At 44.6% G+C, this 18,219-nt stretch overlaps 1 protein-coding gene across 3 annotated transcripts in view; it reads right to left on the bottom strand.

The window, feature by feature from the left end:
• Window positions 1-18,219, bottom strand: part of UBE4B (ubiquitination factor E4B) — a 70,045-nt gene that overhangs the window by 9,699 nt on the left and 42,127 nt on the right. For all 3 annotated transcript variants that reach the window (XM_070759298.1, XM_070759296.1, XM_070759297.1), the window contains 11 exons: window positions 17,476-17,589; window positions 16,090-16,288; window positions 12,789-12,927; window positions 6,505-6,604; window positions 6,220-6,347; window positions 5,690-5,788; window positions 4,461-4,696; window positions 3,344-3,470; window positions 2,047-2,191; window positions 1,757-1,891; window positions 522-713 (listed from right to left, as the gene is read on the bottom strand). In XM_070759298.1, the coding sequence (XP_070615399.1) occupies window positions 522-713; window positions 1,757-1,891; window positions 2,047-2,191; window positions 3,344-3,470; window positions 4,461-4,696; window positions 5,690-5,788; window positions 6,220-6,347; window positions 6,505-6,604; window positions 12,789-12,927; window positions 16,090-16,288; window positions 17,476-17,589 (1,614 nt within the window). The remainder of the gene's footprint in view (window positions 1-521; window positions 714-1,756; window positions 1,892-2,046; window positions 2,192-3,343; window positions 3,471-4,460; window positions 4,697-5,689; window positions 5,789-6,219; window positions 6,348-6,504; window positions 6,605-12,788; window positions 12,928-16,089; window positions 16,289-17,475; window positions 17,590-18,219) is intronic.

The following is an 18,219-nucleotide window of genomic DNA, read 5'->3' as shown; positions in this document are numbered from 1 at the left end:
ACAGTATAGCCATCATTGGCTGTTTGACCAGTGGGGAGTGCTGACAGGGAGGACTGATCATAAAATTTATTTTTTCATCATGATTGGGTGGCATAGAAGTCTAATTAATTAATTAATTAAATGGTCACAAAAGTGAGGACTGTGTATTACGGAAACCTTTTTGAGTTTGGGTAAAGGGTTTCCTGAACGCTGCCCACTCTCCTCTCAAAGTTCTAAAACTAGAGACGAAGCGGTTCTGCCTGGATCATAAATAGCAATAGCACTTAAGACTTATATTCTGCTTTACAAACATCTCTAAAGCAGTTTACAGAGTCAGCTTTTCCCCCCCAACAATCTGGGTCCTCATTTTACCAACCTCAGAAGAACGGGAGGCTGAGTCAACCCTGAGCCTGTGAGATTCGAACTGCCAAATTGCAGGCAGGCAGTAGAAGTCACTACAGTACTGCATTCTAATCACTGCGCCACCACATGTTCTTACATTTTTTACTTTCTCAATTAAGACCTGAGCCCACCACTCTCACCTGGTCATCCGCGATCGCTTTTGCAAAGCGGGCACAATCCAGCTGCAAGTAGATGTCCGTCAGTTGATCCAGAAGCTTCTTTGGTTCAAAGCCGTACTTCTCGGGGTTTTCGACTTTCAAATCGCGGCACTTGGGGCCGCACAGCTGCTGAAGGTTGAAGTTCAGCATGGCAGCCAGCCGCGGTCCGAGCTCCTGTCACGGGAAATCACAGCATGGAGGCGTGGGAGAAGCAGCAGTAACACACAAGAAGCCAGGAACCAGCCAACATGAACCCACCCCTCTTGTTGGGTCATAGGAATGGGTTAAATTCTACCAGTTCGGACCAGATCGTGGATATCGGTAGCGGAGATTCGTAGTGGTTTGCCAAACCAGTAAAAGCCACCCCTGGTTGGACCCACCCACCCCTGCCCACGGGGTGAACGGAGGGAGAAAAGTTGGCTTCTCTCTGACCCACATCATTCAAAATGGCTGCTTCTCTCCTCCTTCTCGGGCTCATACAAACACGCAGGGTGTCCGGGGAGGAAAGGCATTTTGAAATTCCCTGGTATTTCCCTGTAACCTGCGATCTAGTTAAGGCGCGGTTGTAGATGACGTCATACGAAACGGGTAAGCCGTGGAAATATCGGTAGCTGAAGAAGCAAGTTGTTGCCACAGTTATGCTCATTTTTGCTTGACTCTGCCAGGTAGCGCAATCTGTGGGTTTTTTTTCTTTTCCCTGACTTTTAACCCCCCATTTAAACCCCCACCCCCCCATTTAGTCTGTTTTTTTCACAAATTCCCTAATATTTCCAGAACCTCCAGTCTTCCCTGTTTTCCAGGTTTGCTGGACACCCTGCACACAGAGCAAACACGAGAAGGAGATGTGAGAACAGCCAGGTTGAACACTGGAAGACTTGGCAGAACATTTCTGTCAGTTCTGTGGGCGTGGCTTGGTGCCACCCCACCTTGCTGCGAATGACGGCACGTTGGCCACACCCAGTCAGTCACATGACACCCCCACCAAGCCAAGCCAACCAGTACAGGAAACATTTGAATGCCACCCCCGGTCATAGTCTTTTGCCCGAGTCCTGCTATGGTCTTGAGCCGAGGGCCACAACCGGAGGTGACTCCTGGGAGGGTTCTACCGATGTAAAAAAGGCTTGGCCTTGGATTCAGAAAAGCCAGGGCTCAGACACCACCCACAGGAGATTATCTGGAAGGGAGGCCGAAGCTTGCGCCGCGCTCCCGGTACTCACAGGCCTGAGGAAAGGCTTCTGGACTTGTTTGGTGAGGATATGAAACATGTCAACCGTTTCTGTGGCCAGAGCCAGGTAGGAGCGCGAGACCCTCTCGTCCTGGGCCAGCTGAGACTGCCGAGCTTGTTGCTGATCCTAGGAGGGGAACAGCCACAGGAAGAATATTTGTAACCTGTGTGTTGTGAGTGAGCCTAGATCAGTGATGGCGAACCATGGTGGCACGCGGAGCCATATCTGCTGGCACTCGAGCTGTTGCTCTAGCTCAGCTCCAACCCCGAGATCCAGCTCACCCTGGGGAGAAGATCCCACTGCTCCTTGTTTTTCATCTCTTCCTGCACTTCGTGGATGCGTTTGAGGGACTCTAAACTCTCATCCAGCAAGAACGTCGTGTCGTTGATCAGCATATTGATATAGCGAACAAACTGCTTCCCGGAGCTGGAAAGGAGAAGGGGGGGGGGGGGGAGAAAAGACAAATTGGATGGATTTCTTAGCTCTAATATATGAGGAAGAGGAGGAGGAAGCCAGGCAGATCAACCTGAGACATGTGGCCTCCAAATCCATGCTCAGTAGTTTCAAATTCCCTGCCATCCATGATTTGCCTTCTGCAAATTAGGAATAAGAATCCTCAGCCTGTGGGGGAAATACTTAGCACTAGCAATAGTACTTTGAGGCTTATATACCGGTTCACAGTGCTTTTTACAGCTGTCTCTAAGCGGTTTACAGAGTCAGCTTCTTGCCCCCCAACAATCTGGGTCCTCATTTTACCCACCTCGGAAGGATGGAAGGCTGAGTCAAGCCTGAGCCAGTCAGGATCAAACTGCTGGCAGTGAGCAGAGTCAGCCTGAAATACTGCATTCTAACCATAGGGAGGGAGGGAGGGCAGGTAGGAATGATAGCTAAGACTTATATGCCGCTTCACAGGGCTTTATAGCCCTCTCTAAACGGTTTACAGAGTCAGCATCTTGATCCCAACAATCTGGGTCCTCATTTTACCCATCTCAGAAGGATAGAAGGCTGAGTCAAGCCTGAGGCAGGATCGAACTGCTGGCAGTGGGCAGGATCGAACTGCTGGTAGTATGCAGTCAGCCTGCAATACTGCATTGTAACCAGAAGGAGGGCGGGCAGGTAGATGGGAATAGTAGTTAAGACTTACATGCCACTTCACAGGGCTTTACAGCCCTCTCTAAACAGTTTACAGAGTCAGCCTCTTGACCCCAACAATTTGGGTCCTCATTTTACCCACTTCAGAAGGATGGAAGGCTGAGTCAACCTTGAGCCTGGTGAGATTTGAACTGCCAAATTGCAGTCAGATGGCAGTCAGCAGAAGTAGTACTGCACTCTAACCACTGCACCCCCAGGGCTCTTAGGATGGCAAAAAGAAAAAGAACCCAAAAAAACCAACCCATGTCTGTGTGCTACAATCACCATAAAACAATTTTATACTGATATTTTCACTGCATCGTTTAAAAAATTGTTGGTCCTTTCTTAGATGCATCCAGCCCAGATATGCAGTGTCCATCCAGTGTTTTTTTTTTTCAGGGTGAGCAGCTTGTCCAATCCCGAACAACCTTATAAATGTGCACTCACTTGAACTCTTCCATGAAAGTCCCGTGGTGAGCTATGTTCTGCCACAAGCTTTTGAAGATGGTGCTGATGTGATAGCGGATTGTAAATTTGTCGTAGAATTCACTGGTGGCCCCGGTGTGCTCCACGTCTGAGGGGAGAGGAAAAGGGGAATAGAAGAGTTATAATCTCCACGCACCCTGGAGGATGAAGTCCATTCATCTTAAAAAGCTGCCACAATCGAGAAAGGCAAAGAGGAGATTCAGGAATCCTTGGCTTATGACCACAGAACAGCCCAATAAGACCTCCCCCTGAAAATAAACACTCTCTGAAAATAAGCCCTTCCCCCTAAAATAAAAAAGAGGCTGAAAATTTGGGTGCCTCTTATACTCTGAATGTAGATGTTTTGGGGGGGGGGGGTGGGGTGTTTGGGAAGCTTTTTTTCCAGCCCTAACAAGGTGCTAATGAGGTTCCCAGTTTGCAGGCGTTTTTTCATTGATAATTACTCTGAGTAAGTTTTTTTTCAGCCCTGACCAAGGGACAAAATAATGTGCTGAAGCTGACCAGACTAAGGATGCTAGCCAGATGAATGCCTGGTAGGCAGATTTCCACCCCCCCCCCCCCCTCCTATTTTCCTCCCTCCAAACTAAGATGCGTTTTATACTCCGGTGTGTCTTATATTCTGAAAAAAAGGTTCAAAAAATATAAGACAGGGACTTATTTTCGGGGAGACACAGTAACTGAGACACTTATTAAGTTTAGCCACGATTTACAACATTCCTGGCTATGGTTGTGAATTGAATCGCTGCTGCTGTTGAGTTAGCCATATGGTCAATTAAGTGGATCTGGCTCCCACCCCCACTGACAGGTCGCAAAAAGGGGATCACGTAAACCTGAGGACACCTCTATCAACATTAATGCTAATCAGTCGCCAAAGGTATGAATTCTGATTGTGTGACCATCTGTGGCTGTACAAAGCGGGAAAAATGATGTCATTTTTTTCCCAGCATCGTCGTAACTTGTAACTGTTGCTAAATTAAAACGATTGCAAGTCGAGGACTGACTGTGTTGTTGTCGTGCGCGGCTCCCTTGCCGGAGCGGCAACAATTGGTGCCCCACCCATCACAGATCATTCACCCACCTGTGTAAAACTTCATCAGGGAAGGAACCAGCAACTTGACGGAGAGTGGATGGTTCTCGATCATTTCAAAGAACTTCTGGGTCCGGGGCTGGACAGCTGGGTTGGTCATGAACATCACCTCCACCAGCTTGGCCACCAGGTAAGGGTTCCGGATGTAGTCCTGGTTACAGAGCATGACCACCAAGAAGGTCACCAGCTCCTGAGTGCAAGGCTCGTAGAGTACCTGAGGCGAGTATCTGGAAAACGGGGAGAGCGGGAAGAAAGGTGTGACAAGGATAAATGGCCAAAGTGGAAAGAGATGGCGTCCAATCCATAATATGGCAATAGTGCTTAAGACTTATATACCGCTTTACAGTGCTTTGCAGCCCTCTTAAAGCAGTTTACAGTGTCAGCCTATTGCTCCTCAACAATTTTGGCTCTTCGTTTTATCTACTTCGGAAAGATAGAAGGCTGAGTAAACCTTTAGCCACTGAGAATCGAACTCCTGGCAGTCGGCAGAATTAGTCTACTGAGTTCTAACCATGGTGCCATCACAGCATCTATCTATTCATCCATCCACCCATCTAATCTATATCTATCTAATCTATTTTATATATTTTATTAATCTATCTAATCTATCCTATCTATCTATCTATCTATCTATCTATCTATCTATCTACCTACCTACCTACCTACCTACCTACCTAGTATTTTACGCATCTAATCAATCTATCTAATCTATCATCTATCAATCATGTATTAATCTATCTATCTACCTACCTACCTACCTACCTACCTACCTACCTATCATTTATCTTATGTATCTAATCAAACTATCTAATGTATGTAATCTATGTAATCAATCTATCTAATCTATCTATCCATCCATCCATTCATCCTAGTACTTAGACTTATCTACCACATCCCAGCCCTCTCGAAGTAGTTTAGAGTCAGCCTATTGCCCCCAACAACCTTGTTGGGAAGCAACCTGAAGAAATAGGCCACCAATATCGACCATACAGCTAAAGATATTCCCCAGAAAGGAGGATTAGGTATCAAGGAAGGAGATTAATAGACTCCTTGCTTTTATTAATTTTTATTTATGAATTAAACTTATTCACCACCCCTCTCTCTATCCAGAGCAACTGTTCAATCCAAAGGCATAGTGGTTTCCCCCTTCAAAAGCCTACCCGGGGACATTTCAGTCTACAAGAAATGAAGTTTGGGTTTGTTTCATTTTTTTTACTTACTGTACAATAAAAAACAAAAATTCCGCAATATCTTCCACGTAAAACTCAGGCATTGCTGCAAAGACTTTTGGGACATCTGGGTTTAAAGGCAGTTTTATGCTGCAGAGAGAAGAAATCCTTTAAGGAAAAAGACTCATTTATAAAAGGCATGACCTACGTCCGTAATTCCAGGCTCAGTTACGGTCCCAAGTTGGAAGACTGTGTTTCATAAATGGCTCACTGAAATTATTAGAATTACCTCTGGATGGGCCTTTCAGCGCAGAATTTAGAGCTGAGCACAGAGATGCGCCATCAAATGTTATCCCTCTGACAACAGAGACTAGTTCAGGTGTTCCCAACCCCACCCCACCCTCTGGCATGAAGAATCACGCCCAGTCCATGGAAAAAATCCTCTCCCCACGGAACCAGTCCCTGGAGCCCAAAGGTTTGGGAGAGTGAGAATGCCGTTTTAGCCGATTCGGCGTTTAGATCCCACGAAAGCAGTCCCATCCAAGCAAGGGATGGAGATGTCCGTCCGCGCACAAACTCACTTAGGGTAGGCAGGATCAAGAATCCGTAGCAAGAGCTGGATGACCACGCTGTAAAAGTTGAGGCACCTCCGGAGAAAATTCTCATCTAACAGGCCGGCGTCTGCAGAAGCTTTGCATCGCACCAATTTCTGGGGGAGGGGGGGGCAGGACAAGGCGAGAGCCCGAAATGAAGCAACGCAATAACTAACAAGTCGTGAAAACTAGCTTCTCCTCCGCCCCACACACACGTATACTGCCGCCGTCCCCGAGACTGTGCCACAAACAGCCACGTTCATAGCCACGAACCTTGAGTTGGGTTTTGCATCGCTTCAACATCTCTCGATGCCTGGTAGCTAGGGGAGAATCCTTCCACTGACTTTCGTTATTCTTCAAATCCTCCACGGTCCTGCGGGAAACCCAGAAAGTGTGAGTGGGGGGTATTCTGCCCACGGCCCTCAGAGTGAAACCACTGTTTTGAAAATCCCTTATTTTATGATAAAATCAAACTCTTTATTGATAAAAGTATACATAACGAAAAGCAGCTTTGAACGGCAAGGAAAAAAGGAGTTATTTTTTCTCTTCGGAGCTAAACTTCAACAATGCCTGGGAATGTTGCCAAACTCGGCCTAATCAGCATTCCTTAGATAATAAAGCCCATTTATAATTTGAGCATATCAATTAGTTCACCAAAGTCCCAGGCAAAAATCATTCAGCAGAGAATGTCTTTTATTGAGGCAGAGATTTTAAAACCTTGTTCAACCACACCCTCAGTCTAACATCTCTTCCATTGAACGACGTTGAAACTCCACACCCAATTTCCCCAAATCCTTTGCCTTTATACTGCCTGGAAGTGACATCACACCCCAAAGAGACTAAGGCTGTACACTAATAGCTTTTACTATACTCCTCTCACCTTCTCAACAATCTCCTATAGTGAGGGTCTATCCACTGACTTTCCACTCTCATGTCTTCCTCATCCTCTGACTGGGACCACGCCACCATTGTCATTTCAGCCCCCTTTAGTGGTTCCTCAGGCTCACTCAGGTCACTTTCTCCCTCATTCTCACTCTCTGCATCAGCTGGCAACCCCCCTTGCCCAGGATATCCAGAGGGGCCTGGCTCATCCTCCTCAGAATCTGACGTGACCTGAAGTGGACAAGGAGCACTCACAACAGGGAGGATTTGAGCAATCCGGACAGAAGCGTCGACACATTCCCAGGACCATGTGATTTACATAAGGATGCTTGACAACTGGTTCACATTTAAAATGGGTCGCAGTGTCCCAGGGACACACAATCCTCCTTTTGCCACCTTCCAACAAGCAAAGTGGATGGGGAAACCAGATTCATTTAACAACGGTGTTTTTACTAATTTAACAACTATAATGATTCACTTAACGAACATGACAAGGAAAGTCATAAAACGGGGGCAAAGCCCACTTAATAAATTCCTCGCTTAGCAACAAAAATCCTGGGCTCACTTGTGGACATAATTTGAGGACTATCTGTATAAACTCAGAAATCCCAGGGCTATTATACAATAGCAGGAAACTCTATGGCTAGACAAGAGGCAAATTTATGTAAGAGCTTTGAGGGGGAGTGGAAAATGGACAATACATCTACATTATTTTATTTAATGTTAAACCATCTTATTAGTATACAGTTTGTAGACAGGCTAACAATCTGTAAGTAGATTTGAGTAGTTTAATTCTGGCCTGCTTTGCAAAGCGTGAGAAACCAACATTGCTGCATAATACTAACCAGCATTCATCTAGGGAGGATGTTAGGTGTACATGTGTTACTCTGAGTATTTTGGGGGGTTAAGTTCCCCCCCCTCTTTTTAATGTTTTTGTTAGGTTTTCTTCCTTTTGTTCTTTTTAAAAAATATTTTGGCATTTTGTATTTTAACCTTCTTTGAATAAATTAAAATTTTCCACACCAAAAGGAGGAGTGTTCCAGGCCAGAACAGTCAAGAAAACCTACAAGGAATGACGGAAAAAATAGTGGAATTAAAAAGGTGAGGCTGCGATTCTATTTTACTGTGCCAAAAAATGTTAGAAATCAATTTTCTCTTTTTACCCTACACTTCTCCTTTCCTTCTTTTTCCCTTTCCCTAAAACCTTTGTTTTCATTTGTATTTTAAAGGATAACCCCAATTTAAAATGTGTGTGCGTGAGAGCGCATGCGCATATGTGTGTGTCTATGTATTTTCGCTGATAATGAAAAGGAAGGGAGATTTCATTCATATATATATGAATGAAAAAACCCTAGTGCAGTTTTAATTGAAAAGCTTTTGTGCAAACGTGGGATGGCTGAAGCATTTATTTATTTGCATTTATTTATGTAAAGCGAGGCAGGTTCCTCTCGCTGCCCTAAAATAAAGCCATTAAAACAATGCACCACCAATTTTTTTAAAAGCATCAAAATCCCACTTTTTTTGGCAAAACAAGGGAGGTGGAGGGGTGGGTGTGTCTGCAGATTCGGCTAACACTGCACAGCTTACACACACACAAAACCCACATCCAGGTTAGAAGTTGCAGACCCTATGAAATTTTCTTCCCAGCTTTTGACTTCTAAACAAAAGTCTTCAAAACATTGGGATTTCAAGTCAGTTGTGCTCGGCTGTTTTAATAAAGCCATGGCTACGTTTGAGCTTACAATCCTTGGGAGGGGAAAGGCCTCTCTCTTTTAAAAAGGCGCAGGCTTATAAAAGCGCATCATCATAAAGCAGGAAATCTATATGACATAACAAATCCATCGGCTTCTTTCTCCTTCTCAGGGTTTCTGGGCGTCTACCCCACTCACCCACCCCCTACTTCTCTGCTGCTTATTCCTGCCCCCCCCCCTCCGTCAGCTGGGCTGCTGCTCCCACAATGCCATCTATGCCGGCCTGCTCTAGCCAGGCTCTGCCAACTGATTACTCAACCGAGTTCCAACAATGGAGCCATTGGCAAGCTCTAAGGAGGCTCTTTTGAGCCTGGCTTCCCGCACAAGGCAATGTACCCACAATGCATGAGCTCACCCAGAAAAGACCGCCTTCGCTACCTCCCACAGCCATCTGGAGCCGCCATGCCACGGCGTGCCAAGTTCATCTAGGCACACCATGTTCCCATCGCACTTCAACGCTGCCCAGAGCTCTGCAAATGCCAACCTCCATGGGCTCGAGAGACAAAAATAAATAAATAAAAAGGCTGGCACGCCGTTACACCTCGCAGGAAGCTCCTTTACGCATACAAATCAGACAGCTCTTCCCTCCCTCCCTCCTTCTTCTTCTCACTACATAAATAATCCTAGAAGAGTCTTCCTCAACCTCAGCCGCTTTAAAAGGGGTGGACTTCAACGCCCAGAATTCTCCTCGGCCAGCACGGAGAATTCTGGGAGTTGGAATCCATCCTTTCTTTAAAAAAAATGTTTTATTTATTTTCAAATTTTATGTTACAAACAGCAATAAAACAAAGTGTCAAAACAATAATTACACAGTTATATAATAAATCATTTTTGATTCACAGGTCATTGGATTCATATAAGAAATTATACAGTTCCATAGGTCCTTATGAAGTATAGTGGTAAGAACGCCACTACTTAAGAACGCCTCTACTTAAGAACTTTTCTAGATAAGAACCGGTTGTTCAAGATTTTTTTGCCTCTTCTTAAGAACCGGAGCCTGGAAAAATTTCCCAGGAAATTTGAGAACAGCACTAAGGCCAGGCCAGTTTCCTGCCATTCCCCCTGGGTTTCTCTCTCTGGCGCAGTGTATGGGAGGCAGATGAGAAGCGCGTGTTCCTCCTTGCCGCCTCAGAGTCCCTCTTTTTTTTTTTTTGCCTTAAAGTTTTGGATTTTTTTTATTCCCCTCACCTCACCTTATTCTTTCGGCAGGGACTGTCGTCCTCCTCCTCTTCTTCCTCCTCCTCCCACCCAAATTCTGAGCTTTTATTTCTTTCCTAGCGGGTTTGCATGCATTATTTGCTTTTGTATTGATTACTATGGGAAAAATTGCTTCTATTTACAAACTTTTCTACTTAAGAACCTGGTCACAGAACGAATTAGGTTCTTAAGTAGAGGTACCACTGTATTCCCTTCCTTGTCAGAAATGAATATTCATATATTTCTACAAACATGCAAAATATAACATATACTGTAATCTTACCCTTTTAAGCGGGAATCCATCCATTTTAAAGTGGCCGAGGTTGAAGAAGACTAGCTTAGAATATCGCCTCAGCACAGGCAGGGGTTCCCTATCGCCACTACCAGTGCGGTCGTGTACGCAATTCCACATCCCCAACACACCCACGCCCGTGTGAGATTCAGCTTCTGTGCATGCGCAGGAAGCCACAACTTGTGAGGACACGCACGCGCATGAGATTACACCAATTGTTGGCATTTTTTTGCTTCATGGAAGAAAAAAGCCGCCGAAAATCGGCAAAATCTCCACATATGCAAGCGTCCTCCTCACACAAGTTGTGGCTTCCTGCGCATGCGCAGAAAGAAGAATCTCACACGGGCGTGAACATGTATTGGGAATGCAGAGCTGCACACGGAATGCCGTCCCGCACCATCCCCACCCCCAGGTTCGCCTGGTGCACCAGTTGCGGCCCTATCTGGACCAGGACTCATTACTCACAGTCACTCATGCCCTCATCACCTCGAGGTTCGACTACTGTAATGCTCTCTACATGGGGCTACCTTTGAAAAGTGTTCGGAAACTTCAGATCGTGCAGAATGCAGCTGCGAGAGCAGTCATGGGCTTACCTAGGTATGCCCATGTTTCACCATCACTCCGCAGTCTGCATTGGCTGCCGATCAGTTTCCGGTCACAATTCAAAGTGTTGGTTATGACCTTTAAAGCCCTTCATGGCATTGGACCAGAATATCTCCGAGACCGCCTCCTGCCGCACGAATCCCAGCGACCGATTAGGTCCCACAGAGTGGGCCTTCTCCGGGTCCCGTCAACTAAACAATGTCGGTTGGCAGGCCCCAGGGGAAGAGCCTTCTCTGTGGCGGCACCGGCCCTCTGGAACCAACTCCCCCCGGAGATTAGAACTGCCCCTACTCTTCCTGCCTTCCGTAAACTCCTTAAAACCCACCTTTGCCATCAGGCATGGGGGAATTGAAACATCTCCCCCTGGGCATGTTTAATTTATATATGGTATGCTTGTGTGTATGTCTGTTAGTATATGGGGTCTTTTTTAAATCTTTAAATATTTTATTTGTCAGATTATTTATGATTTGTTTCCACGTGTTGTGAGCCACCCCGAGTCTTCGGAGAGGGGCGGCATACAAATCTAAGTAATAAAATAAATAAATAAATAAAAATAAACCTAATACTGCCTCAGTGCCACAACTTTATTTTAACAGACTAACAAGAGTTGGAAGGGACCTTGAAGGTCTTCTAGTCCAACCCCCTGCTCCTCAAGCAGGAGACTCTTAGAATATAAATAATAATAATAATAATAATAATAATAATAATAATAATAATAATAATAATAATAATTTGTTAGACCTGTATGCCGCCCCTCTCCGAAAACTCAGGGAGGCTCACAACAACAATAAAACAATATAAAACAAATCTAATGATTACAACTGTAACTAAAACCCATTATCTTAAAAACAATCGATAATACACAATCATACCCACTCATAACTTTAATGGTCAGAAAAGGGGATACATTAATTACCTCATGCCTGGCGACATAGATAGGTCTTCAAGCTCTTGTGAAAGGCGAGGAGGGTGGGAGCAGTTCGAATCTCCATGGGGAGTTTATTCCAGGCGGCGGGGCCGACACAGAGAAGGCTCTTCCCTTAGGCCCCGCTAGACAATATTGTTTGGTCAATGGGACCTGGAGAAGGCCAACTCTGTGGGACCTAATCGGCCGCTGGGATGTATGCAGCAGAAGGCGGTCCCGTTAAGTATTCTGGTCCGATGCCATGTAGGGCTTTCTAGGTCATCACCAACACTCTGAATTGTGTCCAGAAACTAATCGGCAACCAATGTAGTTGGTTGTGTTGACGAAACATGGGTGTATCTGGGAAGACCCATGACTGCTTGCGCAGCTGTAATAGCATTACAAACAAGTGTTTGTCCAGTCTCTTCTTAAAAACCACTAATGATGGAGCACCGCGACTTTTGGAGCCAAGTTGTTCCACTAGATAATTTAATTTATTAATTTAATTTAATTTAATTTAATTTATTCAATTTACTTCTATACTGCCCAATCCCGTAGGACTCAGGGCAGCTTACAATAATAAAAAACAATACAGTAACAATACAGTTGTTGTTGTTATTATTACTATTATTTATTAGATTTGTATGCCGCCGCCCCTCTCCAAAGACTCGGTTATTGTTCTTACTGTCATGAAATTTCTGCTTAGTTCTAAATTGCTTCTCTCCTGAATTAGATTCCACCCATTGCTTCTTGTTCTACCCTCCGGTGCGTGCTTTGGAGAATAGGTAGAAACCCACCAACCGTTCTTTGTAGCAGCCCATTAGATATGGGAACATACCGCCATCATTTCCTTGCCAGAGTCTTGCTTATGTCCCCCAAAATGACTTAAAGATGCATTTTTATTTTTATTTTATTTTGGGGGGGTCACCTGTTCAGCTCCCGGATGGCTCTTAGTCGACGGATGTATCGACGGCAACTCGGCAAGATGGAGAGGTGGTGGGCGTGGAGGGTCAGAAAGAAACATTCCGTTGGGAATTTTGGCTCAGAGAAGAGAGACTGATCCCTGGCTGCGGAAAGAAAAATAACAGGCCGTAAATGAAAAGGTAGAAAATCCAGAGGAAATGTAACACATGTATCAGAAGATACAGGGATCTTATCTGTCATACAAACCAAATTTTATTTTATTAATTTATTCATCCATCTATCCATCCCTCCATCCATCCATTTTCCTAACCACCATCTCCCTCATAGCAGTTTCCTTCAGGATGCAAAACGAAATGACAAAAATGATAGGGAAAGAAAGAAAGAAAGAAAGAAAGAAAGAAAGAAAGAAAGAAAGAAAGAAAGAAAGAAAGAAAGAAAGAAAGAAAGAAAGTTAGTTCATGGACACTATGCGGATAGTCCTTGACTTATGACCACAATTGGGACCAAAATTTCCGTGGCTAAGAGAGACATTAACTAAGTGAATTGCACCCCATTTTACGACCTTTCTTGATACTTTATTGATTAAGTGAATCATTGCACTTGTTAAGTTGTTAAGTGAATCTGGCTTCCCCAGGGACTTTGCTTGTCAGAAACTCACAAAGGGGGATCATGTGACCCCTCCCAGAATGCCACAACCGTCGTAAACACGAGTCAATTGGCAAATGTCCTAATTTTGATCACCTAACCATGACGGTGCTGCAATGGTCATAAATGTGAAAAACGGTCACTTTTTTCAATGCCGTCGCAACTTTAAACTGTCACTAAATGAGCTATTGTTAAGTCCAGGACTCCCTGTATAAACTCCATACCAGTCTCTCTTCCAAGTTATAAAAAAATGCAGATACTGCCCTTGATTTTTTTAATGGACTAATGGAGTGGCAAGACTTTTATTTTGTAAATTATCGGCAACTCCTCAGGAAGTCGGCAGTGCAAAAATATTAATGAGGATATTAAATTCATATTCGGAGAGCAACAAGGAAAAACAAAACACATGGAAAGATCCTGATGAAAAGAACAAGCGGTATCCAAACAGATCACCTACAATAAAATGTGGAAATGAAAAAAAATTGGCAAGAGATTCGACATTTAAAAAGTAGCGTATTTTTCGCTCTATAAGACATACTTTTTTTCTCCCCAAAGTGGGTGGAAATCAGAGGTGGATTCCTCCCAGTCCGCACCAGTTATACAGAATTGGTAGCAAGCCGTTGGTCATGTCACAACATCACAGAACCAGATCTGTTGGTGCCGGTCCATGGACGCCATCTTTTTACTATTATTAATTTGGGGGGGGGGGGGTTGTCAATTTTCTTTTTCTTCTGCGCTTGCCGAGTTTCCAGCACTGTGCATGCGTGGAAATGTCTGTGCGTCTTGCAGAACAACTATTGCCAAAGCCCCGCCCATCCACTGGCCCCCTTTCTTTTGCTGTTTTCGGCCTCCACGTGAAATCTCCGTCCAGCCACCCACCCTTCAGTCGAGCGCAGGATGTTCACGGAGGCTAAAAAAAACGAGGCGCACGGGGCCCAAAAATAGGACTGTGTGTTATAATCAGTTGTGTCTTATGGAGCGATAAATATGGTAATAACAGTCCCTTTTCAGTCCCTTCTCTTTGAAGTCAGAGGTCACAAATGTTCACACACAAGAGGAACGCTTCCTAAAATCTCAAACATCAAAGGATCCCTTAGGATCAACACTTCTCAACCTTGGCAACTTTCAGGGGGGGGGGACGGGGATGACATCAATTCCCAAAATTTCCCAGCCAAACGTATTTGCATGGAGAGCTTTCCTAGAATCTGTATCAGGTCCCTTTTCCTAATTTGAAATGTCACCCCACCCCACGCGCGCTTCATTGTATTTTAGATGTTTTTATGGATGAGGAAGCGGTCAATGGAAACTATCAATGTTTCTTAAATCTTTTCAACTTTTAGATGTGAGGACTTCAACTCCCAGAATTCCATGTCTGGCTGGGGAATTCTGGGAGTTGTAGTCCAAACTTCTTCAAGTGTTATTGTTTCTTTTTTTTATGGTGAGACCGGCCTATCAGGGCAACTTGGTCTACCCAAATATGGGACAGGGCATACTGCTTCCTCTTTTGCCTTTCACCCCCAATCCAGGAGCTTCACAGGCAGTCGCTTTTGCGGCAAACTATTTTTTGTGTTTATATTTTTATCACCTCGAGGTTTGACTACTGCAATGCTCTCTACGTGGGGCTACCTTTGAAGAGTGTTCGGAAACCACAAATCGTGCAAAATGCAGTCGCACGAGAGGTCATGGGCAATCCTAGGGATGCCCAGGTTTCTCCAACAGTCCAACATTGGCTACCGATTGGTTTCTGGGCAGATTACTTGCGGGACCGCCTTCTGCTGCATGAATCCCAGAGGCTGGTTAAGTCCTGCCAACTAGACAATATCGCTTGGCGGCCTTCTCTGTGGCAGCCCCCCGGCCCTCTGGAATCAACTCCCTCCAGGGATTCCTATTGCCCCTGCCTTCCGCAAGAGTCTAAAGACTCATCCATGCCGCCAGGCTAGGCCATTAGACTCTAGCCCCCTGGCCGACGGATGTTATGTATGTTGTTGTTGAGTGGTTATGATTGATTTTTAATAATGGGGATTTTAGGTTAGATTAGTGGGTTTCATATTAATTGGATTTGTATTTGTACTGCATTGCTCTTTTATATGTTGTGAGCCGACCTGAGTCCTCGGAGAGGGGCGGCATATAAAACAAATAATAAATAAATAGACAGACAGACAGACAGATAGGAGATGGATGGATGGATGGATGGATGGAGATAGATAGAGAGAGAGAGAGAGAGAGAGAGAGAGAGAGAGAGAGAGAGACAGACAGACAGACAGACAGACAGACAGACAGACAGACAGACAGACAATAATTTATTAGATTTGTATGCCGCCCCTCTCCGAAGACTCAGTGCGGCTCACAACACAATTAATAGATGATATAGACAGACAGACAAATAAATTTTACCAGCAAAGAAATAAAGGGAGACTAGTATAGATCTATTTCAAGCTACTTAGCTCTCATCACACTTATTCAAATGGCCAAGGTTGAGAAATACTGACTAAAGATGGTTCTACCCAATCCTCCCCGCCCCATAAAAACACCTAAAATACAACGAAACAGAAAACAACACAAATCAAATGAGCAAGACCTAGTGCAGATTCCAGGAAAGGTCTCGATCCAAAGACAGATGTGTAATCTGATTGGAAGCAGGAAGTTATTTTTAAACTCACACAGCTCAACCATCCAGCTGCTGACGTCCTCCAAAGTGGCTTTGACTCGCGTTTCGTCCGCGGGCACCACGATTCGACACCGAGGATGGAAGATGTAGGACGGATCGACCGTCTCGAGTTTGATTTTTGTGCTCAGCTGCTGTAGCACCCAGAGGAAGTTCAGCATGAAGCCATCTGTAGACACCAGCCGATCGTCCGCCTGCAGAGAGCCAAGAGCCAAAAAATAAGGAGCCAGGTTAGGACTTGAATGGATCCCACCCACCCCCAAGGCCTGCTGGGTTATTTAGGTGGGTGTCAATAAGGGAAAATAGTTATAACTCCTTGGTGCTCCCTGAGGTGGGTTGTTTTCTTGCAGACGTTTCATGACCCAACTAGGTAACATCATCAGTTGCTAGTAGGAAATGAGGTTTGTGGGAAGGAAGAGGAGGCCAATAGTGGGGTCCTTGGTGCTCTTTGAGCTTACCATATTTTTCAGAGTATAAGTCGCACTTTATTCCTCCCTAAAAGAGGCTGATAATTTGGGTGCGTCTTATACTCTGAATGTAGCTTCCCTCTTTTTTTTTTCTTTTCCCCCCCCCCGCCCCCACCCACCCCTAATTAGCTGCTAATGATCTTCCCTGCTCTTACTTTGCAGGCTCTTTCATCATTACTCTCTGCAAAGAATGTTTTCCAAGCCCTAAGACTTTCCAGGGTTTCTTTCATTGCTTTACTTGCTCTGGATGTTTCTTTCCAGCCCTAACCAGGTGCTTAACAATGTTCCCAGCTCTCACCGGCTTGCAAGCTCTTTCATTGTTACTCTCTGCAAAGAATGTTTTCCAAGCCCTAAGTCTTTGCAGGGTTTTTTCCATTGCTCTACTTACTCCAAATGTTTCTTTCTAAGTGCTAATGATGTTGCCAGCTCTTACTGGCTTGCAAGCTCTTTCATTGTTACTCTCTGCAAGTAATGTTTTTTTAAAAGCCATAACCAGGGGAAAAAATAATGTGATAGCTAAGGACACTAGCCAGATGAATCTGGTAAGCAGATTCTTTTCCCTATTTTCCTCCCCCAAAACTAAGGTGTGTTTTATACTCCAAAAAATACAGTAGTTCTTTTCTTGAAGATGTTTTATTACCCAACATCATCAGTGCTTCTCATATCAGAAGCTAGTCAGGTGGATATCAAAAGCCGAACAAAACGATTTGGGTATCTGAAAATTGGACAGTGTCATCACACCTTTGAAGTATCCTTCATACTATTTTCTTTATAAAAGGCTATAAAACAGGATCCCTACAGCTTGAATTTTTTCCTCTTCCCTTCCGGTTGGCTACTTTTTTGGGAAAGTCCGGGAGGGAGAAAAAAAGAAGTTGTGTATAAAACATCAGGAGGAATTTGGATGGGAAACTCACCTGCATTTGTGCCTTTTTAACGTTGGCGTTGACCACGGCTGCCATGTAGCTGAGAGCAGCTTCCCGTGTTTCTCCATTGAGCAGAATACTGTGCAGGATCTTGAATAACTCTTGCTAAAAAAGCAGGGGGGGGAGAGACAGAAAGGAACTGAGGATGCAGCTTAGCTCACCTTTAGGCAGGTATCACACATCCCCAAGAAACACAGCCCGAAGCCACAAGGATTCCCTTAAATGTAGTCTGGGAGAGATTATTCTGAGATGGTATGGATTTACACCTCTTAAAGCAGTACGATCTCTCACAAGACAGATAAATGCAGAGAGGGAGTGGAGGAGAGGGAAGGAATTCTCCTCCCATTTTAATTTGCTCTCGTCACCTTGAGGCTCAATTGCTGCAATGTGCTCTACATGGGGCTACTCTTGAAGAACATTTAGAGCCAGTCCAGAATGCAGCTGCACGAGCTGTTATGGGTGTACCCTGATACACCCATTTAACTCTTTAAAAAAAACATTTATTGATTTTATAACATGGAACATACATACAACATACAACAATGTGCTCAGTGTTTAAGTGCCCACCACCAGACAACATCTGCACCCCTCCAACAAAATGGGGGCGTATTTTATATATACCATTTTAACTCAAGAGCAGTATATCAATTTGCATATTACTCCTTATAGCTTGGTCTCGAATTCTACTGACCATATATCCTCTTACCTTGTCCCATCAGTTCCCGCAGATCAATA

Source organism: Erythrolamprus reginae, chromosome 8 (genome assembly GCF_031021105.1).
Source record: "Erythrolamprus reginae isolate rEryReg1 chromosome 8, rEryReg1.hap1, whole genome shotgun sequence".
In the NCBI taxonomy this organism is placed as follows: Eukaryota; Metazoa; Chordata; class Lepidosauria; order Squamata; family Dipsadidae; genus Erythrolamprus; species Erythrolamprus reginae.
Note: the sequence above shows the minus strand (reverse complement) of the source record. Positions and strands in the feature narration are given on the sequence as shown.